The following is a 12,916-nucleotide window of genomic DNA, read 5'->3' on the forward strand; positions in this document are numbered from 1 at the left end:
TTTTTTTTTTGGCAGGGGTGGTTGAAAATAAGGAAATCAAAAAATTTTCTAAGTATCCATGAAACTTACTGAAATACATTTTATCATTCCATCAGAAATATGCTTATGATCATATTTCTTTTCAAATCACATTAGTATCAGAAAATAAGTTCAGTCAGTCAGTTCAGTCACTCAGTCAAGTCCAGCTATTTGTGACCCCATGTACTGCAGCACGACTGCAGCACACCAGGCTTCCCTGTCCATCACTAATGCCCAGAGCTTGCTCAAACTTAAGTCCATCAAGTCAGTGATGCCATCCAACCATCTCATCCTCTGTCATCCCCTTCTCCTCCTGCCTTCAATCTTTCCCAGCATCAGGGTCTTTTCCGGTGAGTCAGCTCTTTGCATCAGGTGGCCAAAATATTGGAGTTGCAGCTTCAGCCTCAGTCCTTCAAATGAACATTCAGGACTGATCTCCTTTGGGATGGACTGGTTAGATCTCCTTGCAGTCCAAGGGACTCTCAAGAGTCTTCTCCAGCACCACAGTTCAGAAGCATCAATTCTTCGGCTCTCAGCTTTATTTATAGTCCAACTTTGACATCCATACATGACTACTGGAAAAACCATAGCTTTGACTATATGGACCTTTGTCGGCAAAGTACTGTCTCTGCTTTTTAATATGCTGTCTAGGTTGGTCATAGCATTTCTTCCAAGGAGCAAGTGTCTTTTAATTTCATGGCTGCAGTCACCATCTGCAGTGATTTTGGAGCCCCCCAAAATAAAGTCTGTCACTGTTTCCATTGTTTCCCCCCCTATTTGCCATGAAGTAGTGAGACCGGATGCCATGATCTTAGTTTTCTGAATGTTGAGTTTTAAGCCAACTTTTTCACTCTCCTCTTTCCTTTTCATCAAGAAGCTCTTTATTTCTTCTTCACTTTCTGCCATAAGGGTGGTGTCATCTGCATATCTGAGGATATTGGTATTTCTTCTAGCAATCTTGAGTCCAGCTTCATCCAGCCCAGCATTTCGCATGATGTACTCTGCATATAAATTAAATAAGCAGGGTGACAATATACAGCCTTGAGGTACTCCTTTCCCGATTTGGAACCCGTCTGTTCCATGTCCGGCTCTAACTGTTGCTTCTTGATTTGCATACAGATTTCCCAGAAGGCAGGTCAGGTGGTCTGGGATTCCCATCTCTTGAAGAATTTTCCAGTTTGTTGTGGTCCACACAGTCAAAGGCTTTGGCATAGTCAATAAAGCAGAAATAGATGTTTTTCTGTAACTCTTTTGCTTTTTTGATGATCCAACGGATGTTGGCAATTTGATCTCTGGTTCTTCTGCCCTTTCTAAATCCAGATTGCACATCTGAAAGTTCTCGGTTCATGTACTGTTAAAGTCTGGCTTGGAGAATTTTGAATATTGCTTTGCTAACATGTGAGATGAATGCAATTGTGCAGTAGTTTGAGCATTCTTTGGCATTGCCTTTCTCTGGGATTGGAATGAAAACTGACCTTTTCCAGTCCTGTGGCCACTGCTGAGTTTTCCAAATTTGCTGGCATATTGAGTGCAGTGCTTTCACAGCATCATCTTTTAGGATATGAAATAGCTCAACTGGAATTCCATCACCTCCACTAGCTTTGTTCGTAGTGATGCTTCCTAAAGCCCACTTGACTTCGAATTCCAGGATGTCTGGCTCTAGGTGAGGGATCACAACATTGTGGTTATCTGGGTCATGAAGATCTTTTTTGTATAGTTCTTCTGTGTATTGTTGCCATCTCTTCTTAATATCTTCTGCTTCTGTTAGGTCCATACCATTTCTGTCATTTATTGAACCCATCTTTGCATGAAATTTTCCATTGATATCTCTAATTTTCTTGAAGAGATCTCTAGTCTTTCCCATTCTGTTGTTTTCCTCTATTTCTTTACATTGATCACTGAGGAAGGCTTTCTTATCTCTCCTTGTTATTCTATGGAACTCTGCATTCAAATGGGTATATCTTTTCTTTACTCCTTTGCTTTTAGCGTCTCCTTTTCTCAGCTATCTGTAAGGCCTCCTCAGACAACCATTTTGCTTTTTTGCATTTCTTTTCCTTGGGGATGGTGTTGTTCCCTGCTCCCTGTACAATGTCACGAACCTCCATCCATAGTTCTTCAGGTACTCTGTCTGTCAGATCTAATCCCTTGATCTATTTGTCACTTCCACTGTATAATCATAAGGGATTTGATTTAGATCATACTTGAAGGTCTAGTGGTTTCTCCTACTTTCTTCAATTTAAGTCTGAAATTCACAAGAAGGAGTTCATGATGTGAACCACAGCTGGATCCTGGTCTTGTTTTTGCTGACTGTATAGAGCTTCCCCATCTTTGGCTGCAAAGTATATAATCAGTCTTATTTCAGTGTTGTCCATCTAGTGATGTCCATGTGTAGAGTCATCTCTTGTGTTGTTGGAAGAAGATATTTGATATGACCAGTGCATCCTCTTGGCAAATCTCTTTAGCCTTTGCCCTGCTTCATTTTGTACTCCAAAGCCAAATTTTCTTGTTACTCCAGGTATTTCTTGACTTCCTACTTTTGCATTCTAGCCCCCTATAATGAAAAGGACATCTTTTTTGGGTGTTAGTTCTCGAAGGTCTTCATAGAACCATTGAACTTCAGCTTTTTCAGCATTACCGGTTGGGCATATACTTGGATTAATGTGATATTGAATGGTTTGCCTTGGAAATGAACAGAGGTCATTCAGTTTTTTTGAGATTGCACCCAAATACTGCATTTCAGACTCTTCTGTTAACTATGAGGGCTACTCCATTTCTTCTAAGGGATTCTTGCCCACAGTAGTAGATATACGGGTCATCTGAGTTAAATATGCCCATTCCTTAGAGCACTGATAAAGTGTGAATACTCCAGCTTTATGTCCTTGAAGGCTGTGATATACTTATGTTAAATTTTACCAAATGACCTAGCATGCTGGTTCTATTTTCTCTGTAAACACTTTGGGAGATTTTCGTTGAGTAACTTCTGGTCTTCTCCAGAATATCCATTCTCCTTTACTTTTAATACACCCTAATGAGTGTCACTTAAGTATTCTAGTTTCTTGAACAATAGTTATCTCAGATTTTACTTCACTATTAATTTTATCAGATCCCATATGTGAAACATTCCCTTTGACAAGTTTATTGTGGGCTAATGCGAAGAGTTGACTCATTGGAAAAGACCCTGATGCTGGGAGGAATTGGGGGCAGGAGGAGAAGGGGACAACAGAGGATGAGATGACTGGATGGCATCACTGACTCGATGTACATGAGTTTGGGTGAACTCCAGGAGTTGGTGATGGACAGGGAGGCCTGGCGTGCTGCAATTCATGGGGTCACAAAGAGTTGGACACGACTGAGTGACTGAACTGAACTGAATCATTAAGTTGGCCAAAAAGTTCATTCAGCTTTGCAATTCGATATCACGGAAAAACCTGAACAGAGTTTTTTGCCAACCCATTATAAGGTTCAGTTCAGTTCAGTCGCTCAGTCATGTCCGACTCTTTGTGACCCATGAATTGCAGCATGCCAGGCCTCCCTGTCCATCACCAACTCCCGGAGTTCACCCAAACTCATGTCCATCGAGTCAGTGATGCCATCCAGCCATCTCATCCTCTGTCGTCCCCTTCTCCTACCCCCAGTCTCTCCCAGCATCAAAGTCTTTTCCAGTGAGTCAACTCTTCACATGAAGTGGCCAAAGTATTGGAGTTTCAGCTTTAGCATCAGTCCTTCCAAAGAACACCCAGAACTGATCTCCTTTAGAATGGACTGGTTGGATCTCCTTGCAGTCCAAGGGACTCAAGAGTCTTCTCCAACACCACAATTCAAAAGCATCAGTTCTTTGGCGCTCAGCTTTCTTCAGAGTCCGACTCTCACATCCATACATGACCACTGGAAAAACCATAGCCTTGACTAGATGGACCTTTTTTGGCAAAGTAATGTTTCTGCTTTTGAATATGCTATCTAGGTTGGTCATAACTTTCCTTCCAAGGAGTAAGTGTCTTTTAATTTCATGGCTACAGTCACCATCTGCAGTGATTTTGGAGCCCCCAAAAATAAAGTCTGACACTGTTTCCACTGGTTCACCATCTATTTCCCATGAAGTGATGGGACTAGATGCCATGGTCTTCGTTTTCTCAATGTTGAGCTTTAAGCCAACTTTTTCACTCTCCTCTTTCACTTTCATCAAGAGGCTTTTTAGTTTCTCTTCACTTTCTGCCATAAGAGTGGTGTCATCTGCATATCTAAGGTTATTGATATTTCTCCCGGCAATCTTGATTCCAGCTTGTGCTCCTTCCAGCCCAGCATTTCTCATGATGTACTCTGCATATATGTTAAATAAGCAGGGTGACAATATATAGCCTTGATGTACTCCTTTTCATATTTGGAACCAGTCTTTTGTTCCGTGTCCAGTTCTAACTGTTGCTTCCTGACCTGCATATAGGGTTCTCAAGAGGCAGGTCAGGTGGTCTGGTATTCCCATCACTTTCAGAATTTTCCACAGTTTATTGTGATCCACACAGTCAAAGGTTACTATGGGTTAATTATATAGCATGAGCTCTAGATATGTATCATTCTGTCTCCTTTCTGGTCAGACCTCCTTCCCATTTTCACTTTTGTTGAAAGTGTATGCAGGTCAAAATGATCTCTTACTCAGGTCAACTCCCATGAGCATATTAATTTTCTGACTAAAAGCAGTCTGTTACATATCCTTCTAAATGTGTAGCCTGAGATGACACCAAAGTTCCAGCTTCTGGGAAAACACAGTTGACAGAAAAACATGGAGAGGCAAGAATTAGGAATTGGTCATGGCTCTTTCAGAAGGCTGGGGTTCAACTATGAAGGGAGGGGACAGGAGAGTGGAGACCAAAGAAGAAACATCGCATAGAAGAGAAGGCGGGACCTGATAGACAGCAAATGCAGACTGCCAGTCATTCCCTGATTTTACTGTCTTTTCTGCCTGACTACTATCCCTGAAAGGATGTTTATCCTCTTCCTCTTGACGAAGCATCCGGACACTCAACTTCCCCTAATTCAGATTTCCACTGTCACTTTGTAGAAAGGCTGCCACAACAGAAAGTTCCAAATACCTCTCTAGAAGCTTTGTCTTCTCCAGCAGTCCCCTAAACTCTATTTTAAAAGGTTGTTCTTAGACATGATTTCATCCAAAGAAAAGTGATCTTTATTGTTTTCAGTTTCCTTAAACATCTTAATGATACTGGCAGTTTCAGTGACTGGGGAGAATAAGGCTCTAGTATGTTTTTATACTCTGTCCTCATAATATATGATTGTGCTAATGAATCACATCTTCAGAAGAAAAATGCATAAATTAAATTTCACATTTTATATAATCCATTAATTTCATTTTGACATCTGCCTATTTTTTAGGATTAATGATAAACAAAACCATGGTATTGACTTTTATTTAACTTGCCTTTATCCAAATGCAATTTGTTCTAAAATAAGCAAATGTTGACATGTTCATAAACTAGGGGTTTATTTTGAAAAGTTAATAGTTGTTTATATACTGTGATTTCCAGACCAATATTAAGCTATCTCTTAATAAATGTGAATATTAAATCCACTGTTTTCCTTTATTTTAGGTGATGGTGTTTGTACATGCTCGAAATGCCACTGTAAGAACAGCTATGTCTCTAATAGAGAGAGCCAAGAATAATGGCCAGATTTGCTACTTTTTACCTACTCAAGGACCTGAATATGGACATGCAGAAAAACAGGTAGGGAACAAATGACAAAACGATACAAGAACTAAAATACATAATGTGCCAGATATTTTATGAAAGATCCATGGTCTCTAATTTCCAATAAGTTAAATTATAGAATTATCATGTTATAATTTTACTTTTTTCTTGACTTTCAAAGGATCTCAGTGCTTGATGTGTTCAATTAGCACTTTTTTCTATGTGATTATAATTGTAATGTTTAGTTCTCTTTAAAATATAGTTAAAGTGTAAAATAGTTAAATATTCTAAAGTCTGTTAATGTCTAATGGATTCTTCTTTTAAAGATAAGTTTTTTTAAGTTTCTAGGGTAAACATGGACAGATATAAACAAAAGCTCTTTTTTAAAAAAACATTTTATTTTATTTTGGAGTAAAACCAGTTAACACTGTTATGGTAGTTTCAGGTGGACAGCAGAAGGACTCCGCCACACATACACATGTATCCATTCTCCTGCAAGCTCCCCTCCCATCCATGCTGCCACATAACATTGAGGAGTGAAAGAGTCCTGTCTGACTCTTTGCAGCCCCATAGACTGTAGCCCACCAGTCTCCTCTGTCCTTGGGCTTTCCCAGGCAAGAATACTGGAGTGGTAGCCATTCCCTTCTCCAGGGGATCTTCCCAACCCAGGGATCAAACCCTGGCCTCCAACATCGCAGGCAGATTCTTTGCCATGTGAGCCACCAGGGAATTCCCTATAAATAACATAAACAAAAGCTCTTTTTGAGAGTGCAAGTTTGAGACCCAAAAGATTCAGAACAACTGCCTTGCTATTCAGTATATAGTCAAAGGGCCTGAAAAGTCTGGGTCCTTGTTAGAAAGGCAAAGCCTCAGCACCCCCACCCCTGCTGTGATTTACTGCCTCCTGGAAATTAGGCTGCCTTATTATGCTATCTCAGAGACGGCAATGGCACCCCACTCCAGTACTCTTGCCTGGAAAATCCCATGGATGGAGGAGCCTGGAAGGCTGCAGTCCATAGGGTCGCTGAGGGTCGGGCACGACTGAGTGACTTCACTTTCATTTTCACTTTCCTGCATTGGAGAAGGAAATGGCAACCCACTCCAATGTTCTGACCTGGAGAATCCCAGGGACGGGGGAGCCTGGTGGGCTGCCATCTCTGGGGTCGCAGAGTCGGACACGACTGAAGTAACTTAGCAGCAGCAATCTGCATTTCTGCTTGATCCCCAGAGGATATCTGCACATGAGAGTTTGAGAAGCACATCTCTAGGTTATTTGGGTATTGATAGTATTCAAAGATTTACCAAACATTTTGTTTACTCATATCAAATAATGATTTAGATAGAGGGGACAGACTACAGCCTGAGGGCCAAACGTGGCAATTTTTGTAATTAGTTTGTTTTTTGTAATTAGTTTAATTAGAAAATAGTCAGAGCCCTTCCTTTATCTTCTATGAATGTCTTTACACATGGGGGGAAAATTGAGTACTTTCTATAGAGATTTACGGAGAAGGCAATGGCACCCCACTCCAGTACTCTTGCCTGGAAAATACCATGGATGGAGGGGCCTGGTAGGCTGCAGTCCATGGGATCGCTAAGAGTCGGACAGGACTGAGCGACTTCACTTTCACTTTTCACTTTCATGCATTGGAGAAGGAAATGGCAACCCACTCCAGTGTTCTTGCCTGGACAATCCCAGGGACGGGGAAGCCTGGTAGGCTACCGTCTATGGGGTCACACAGAGTCAGACACGACTGAAGTGACTTAGCATAGCATAGCATAGAGAGATTTATGGCTCACAAAACCGAAAATGCCCTTTATCCCATTTGCAGAAAATTTTGCCTTGATTTAAAGCTATACAAATAAATTTTTAATTTCAAAAAAAAACTGCATGCATAAAATGGTGGGAACTTCAAAATATTTTGTATGCATAAGATTGAAGTGATATTTGCTGAGCAGCTGCTACATATGCTCTTACCTTCATACTTACTAGCTTAATAAGATGTATTTGGTTATTAGGATTGTGCTGTAAATTTTACCATTTTGCATTGATATTTTAAATTCTATCTGTGATAATCTGGTACAGGTTGTTTTGAATGTCAGATTCTCTTTCAGTGTAACTACAAAATTTATGCATTTGTTTCTCTTTATAAAATTTTCTATTACATACCACTTATGCAGCTTTGTATTCTTCCAGTTATCTATTAATTATGAATTTATGAGAGTCTTTGAAAAGTCAGGTCAGCATTCATAAGTCTTGTTTCATTTTCTTTGGAAATACAGAGCAGCTCTATTGTGTTTAAAAGCCAAGCCTTGAGAGCCACCTTGTGGATTTCTGGTTATTTCATACCTCTCCATTCTGAAAGTCATTGCTGTTCTAAATCATACAAGTTTATTGTTTCATTGTGATAATATTCAGTATTTATCAAGAATTTACTTGGGCCAGGCACTGTTTTCATTGCTTTCTATTACTTACTCAGTGGTCACAACTTATGATGTAGGTTTGTACTGTTATTATCTCTTGATGTGACATATATGCATAAGTAATTGAAATATAGCATTAAATAGTCTAAAGCATATAGAAATAGTTTATGTAGAGACATTTTCAAATGATATTTATTTAAGGCCACACCACCAAACATGTAATCACAGAACTCTAAACTGGAAAAAAAAAAAAAAAAAGTAGAGAAATGTAGGGTTTTTCTACAGTTAGGTAGACTTGGAAACCCCTAATCATTTTATTGAACCTTTTTTAGGATATTTTTGTTATACTTGATTTTTATCCTGACCTACTTGTTATTATTTTTTTGAACAAGGGTGGATTCCACCGAGATTTATTAATAAGTACATATTTTCAAGGAACATTGTCCTTGTCTCCGTTATATTTTTTAATATAGTATTTGGCTGATCGTAGCTACCCTAAAACTACCTTTCTTGTTTGCCTTTTGAAGAGATGTTCTCACTTTAGTTATCTCATTTGACAGAATGCCACTATTCTGTCTTTTAAAGATTCTCATCCCTATTTTACAAATAAGAAAACTGAGAAAAAAGAATAAATTTTCCCAGAGACTCCCGTGTAGTAAGTGGAGCTGTGATTTGAATTAGTCTGACTCCAAAGTCTGCCTTTCCACCACCCATTTCACAAACAGTGCATCCTGTTTGTCCAAAAGTGAATATATCAAACCCAACCTGTGGTTTGCTAAAGGCTTTAGAGCTTTGAGTTTGTGGTTTGGTTTTGTTTTTTTAATTAAGTGGAAGAACATTTCTTCGGCCCAACTATATCCTAAAGAAAGATTTAAAACAGTTGGCCCCTCCACCACGGAAATTATTTTATAACAAAAGATATTCTGAATGTTTTCTCAAAGCTCTAGAATTTTAGTTTATTCTTCTAGTACAGGATATATGTTTGTTCCTATTCCTTGAAATGCCTTTTAAACTTGAATAGTATTAACTTTCAAGCAATCTAAGGACACTATTACCATGGTGGTAGGAGATATTTCTTCTCATGAATTTGAAAAATGGAAAATTAAGTATTCAAAACATGAAAATTAGTAGGTAAATTTGCTATGGTAGTACATAAAAATTTAGTCTCATGACTCCTATTGCTGGAAATACAGCTCAATACCTATTGTGCCATAGCCATACTTTACTCCTAAGTGTTTAACCATCTCAATTCCTAACTCACCAAGTATGGTTTTTAAAAAGCATTTCTTCACAGTTTTATTCAACATACAGTCACTTTATTTGTTAAATAATAAATAAGACTCATTATGGATTTTTTTTCATGGAGTTGGGGGAGTGGTGTGTGTATATAATAAGGCTATATCTGTACCTTAATCACAGCTGAAAATGAATCTCTTCTTCCCAGTAGCAGTTATATTTCAAGACCCCTCATGCCAGTCCCATCTTTGATTTCTTTTTTTTTTTTGCACAAAATGAATCTCTCTATATTTCCTCCTTTATCCAAAGATATCCTTTCATTTAAAAATCCTTGTATACCTGTGGCGGATTCATTTCTTTTTCTTTTTACTTATTTTTTTTTATTTTTTATTTATTTATTTTTTTAATTTTTAAACTTTACAATATTGTATTAGTTTTGCCAAATATCGAAATGAATCCACCACAGGTATACCCACGTTCCCCATCCTGAACCCTCCTCCCTCCTCCCTCCCCTACCCTCCCTCTGGGTCGTCCCAGTGCACCAGCCCCAAGCATCCAGTATCGTGCATCGAACCTGGACTGGTGACTCGTTTCATACATGATATTATACATGTTTCAATGCCATTCTCCCAAATCTCCCCACCCTCTCCCTCTCCCACAGAGTCCATGAGACTGATCTATACATCGGTGTCTCTTTTGCTGTCTCGTACACAGGGTTATTGTTACCATCTTTCTAAATTCCATATATATGTGTTAGTATACTGTATTGGTGCTTTTCTTTCTGGCTTACTTCACTCTGTATAATAGGTTCCAGTTTTATCCATCTCATTAGAACTGATTCAAATGTATTCTTTTTAATGGCTGAGTAATACTCCATTGTGTATATGTACCATAGCTTTCTTATCCATTCATCTGCTGATGGGCATCTAGGTTGCTTCCATGTCCTGGCTATTATAAACAGTGCTGCGATGAACATTGGGGTACACGTGTCTCTTTCCCTTCTGGTTTCCTCAGTGTGTATGCCCAGCAGTGGGATTGCTGGATCATAAGGCAGTTCTATTTCCAGTTTTTTAAGGAATCTCCACACTGTTCTCCATAGTGGCTGTACTAGTTTGCATTCCCACCAACAGTGTAAGAGAGTTCCCTTTTCTCCACACCCTCTCCAGCATTTATTGCTTATAGACTTTTGGATCGCAGCCATTCTGACTGGCGTGAAATGGTACCTCATAGTGGTTTTGATTTGCATTTCTCTGATAATGAGTGATGTTGAACATCTTTTCATGTGTTTGTTAACCATCTGTATGTCTTCTTTGGAGAAATGTCTATTTAGTTCTTTGGCCGATTTTTTGATTGGGTCATTTATTTTTCTGGAGTTGAGCTGTAGGAGTTGCTTGTATATTTTTGAGATTAGAAATTCACTCCCAGGTGCAAAACCAACTGCTATTTCCAAATTGTCCACTGAAACAGGAAAATACAGAACAGAAAGTGAAGTACTCTGAGAGTAACTTAAGCTATAAGGATGGTACTTGCAATTCTCCTAGAGGAAGGGAGCATCTCAGGAATTCCAAATGAGGCCCATAGTAAGAGGGCACATTGACAAAAAGCTTTGGCTCTGACTTCACCTCAGAGGCCCTGTGGCCTTAAACACCTAAACTTTCTCTTCTATCAAGTGGAATAATAATGGGGTAAATAATACCTGTTCTAGTAGTTTACTGTGAGAGACAAATGGAATGATATACGAAATTATTTTGCAAACTAGCTGAAAAATGAAAACATTACATGTCATATTATGGTAATCTACTTCTAGAAATTTACTTTGCATATTATTTTCACCCTCTCCCACAGAGAAACTCTTCTTAAGAAATCACTATTTTCGATAAGATAGAACATACTTTAGGGAATAGCGACAGTAGATTGTGTTTATTCATAAAGTTTATCATTAGGGATACAGACATTTTCACTGGGTAAGCGATTGTTTTTAATTATAATTTTAAGTTGAATAAATTATTCCAATTAGAATCTTCAGATTCTGTTTCACTCTCCATCTCAATGAAATAAATTCTTTCCTTTAGGGACAAAACTTTTAACAGGCATTAAATATTTTAGTACTAAGATGGGTATTCCCACCCACTCTGTACCATATTTCTCTGATTTATGGACATCAATGTGGTTCAATTTTTTACGTATATTAGTGATATTAAAAGTTTTCCTTATAAATAGATATGAGCTTCCATGGTAGCTCAGGCAGTAAAGAAATCACCTGCAATGCAGGAGACCTGGGTCGGGAAGATCTCCTGGAGGAGGGCATGGCAACCCACTCCAGTATTCTTGCCTGGAGACTCCTATGGACAGAGGAGCCTGGCGGGCTACAGTCCTTTGGGGTTTCAAAGAGTCAGACATGACTGAGTGACTAACACACACAGGTAGATATGGTCTATCATGCAGCAAGTCTCATGAATGTAGTTATTAGGGGTATCTATTAAGCAAATCAGAACACTAGAAAAAAGCCAGTAATGGTGTGTACCCTCAAGCTACTTTGAAGTATCATTTTATGACTTTTTAATATTATCTGTATCTACCAACCATCTCCTGTTTTCATAGGTTAGCCTTAGCCTTTGCCTAAGTTATAGGAATTGGGATTTGATATAAGTTATCAGATACTTAATATTGATAGCCTTAATTATTTCTGCTTTAGCAGCTTTCCAGCATCACTATAGCCTAATAAAATTAGAATTTCCTCTTCCGGGAATAGATGATATCTGTTAGCTAAAGAGAGTAGCAGGTGCCTAATAACCCCCTTTCTCTTACTTTTTTACTTTAAATAAATGTAAAATGTTATCTCAGAGTTTATTCTTTCCTCAGGCATATCAACCCCCTTTCCTTCTGAAGGCTAATATATTAATTCTGCTGTCTGTCTGTAACCTCATAAAAAGAATGTTAAAAGTATATTAACTTTTAAGTGAAATCAAAGAAAATTAATTAAACAATAGATCTAAGTGTTTAATTGGATTTTTGGAGGCATGACTTTTTCATTTTCAAAGGGAAATAGTCACTTTAGCATAAAGACTGAATCCAGGCAAACCTGGGTTTTAATCTTGACTCACACACTCTAACATATCAGTCTTTTGCCTTCCTTGGGCTACAATTTGTCATAAACAAAATGAAAATGAGGTAACATAGATATTGCCAGTCACATAGTAGACACTCTGTAAATGGTTATGTATGAACTTTGAAGGTAAAGAAGATGACAGCTTTAAAGAATAGTAGATGCGACAACATTTAAATTTGAAGGTTTTGGACAACAAAAAATATTATGTTAAATTGTAAAAAGTAATAAATAGGTTGGGGAAATATTAGTCACAAATACAACAGACTAGTTAATATCTATATCTTTAGATGTTGTACTTACTATGTTTAATAACTAAAACATGATTTCCAATAAGTAAATGAAGAAAAGAAGGAAATAAAATAGATAAACTATGGGCAAAAATTACTAAAGTTGTATAAATTAATAGACTGTATATTCTTAAACCCAATAAATTATC

General features: G+C 38.1%; 1 protein-coding gene across 2 annotated transcripts in view; it reads left to right on the plus strand.

Moving 5' to 3' along the window:
• ASCC3 (activating signal cointegrator 1 complex subunit 3) overlaps window positions 1–12,916 on the plus strand; it is a 338,200-nt gene that overhangs the window by 180,056 nt on the left and 145,228 nt on the right. For both annotated transcript variants that reach the window (XM_086316372.1, XM_086316373.1), the window contains exon 14: window positions 5,616–5,750. In XM_086316372.1, the coding sequence (XP_086172498.1) occupies window positions 5,616–5,750 (135 nt within the window). The remainder of the gene's footprint in view (window positions 1–5,615; window positions 5,751–12,916) is intronic.

This window comes from Bos grunniens, chromosome 9, assembly GCF_055505025.1.
Source record: "Bos grunniens cultivar Pamir isolate PY7600 chromosome 9, Bosgru_T2T1.0, whole genome shotgun sequence".
NCBI lineage: Eukaryota > Metazoa > Chordata > Mammalia > Artiodactyla > Bovidae > Bos > Bos grunniens.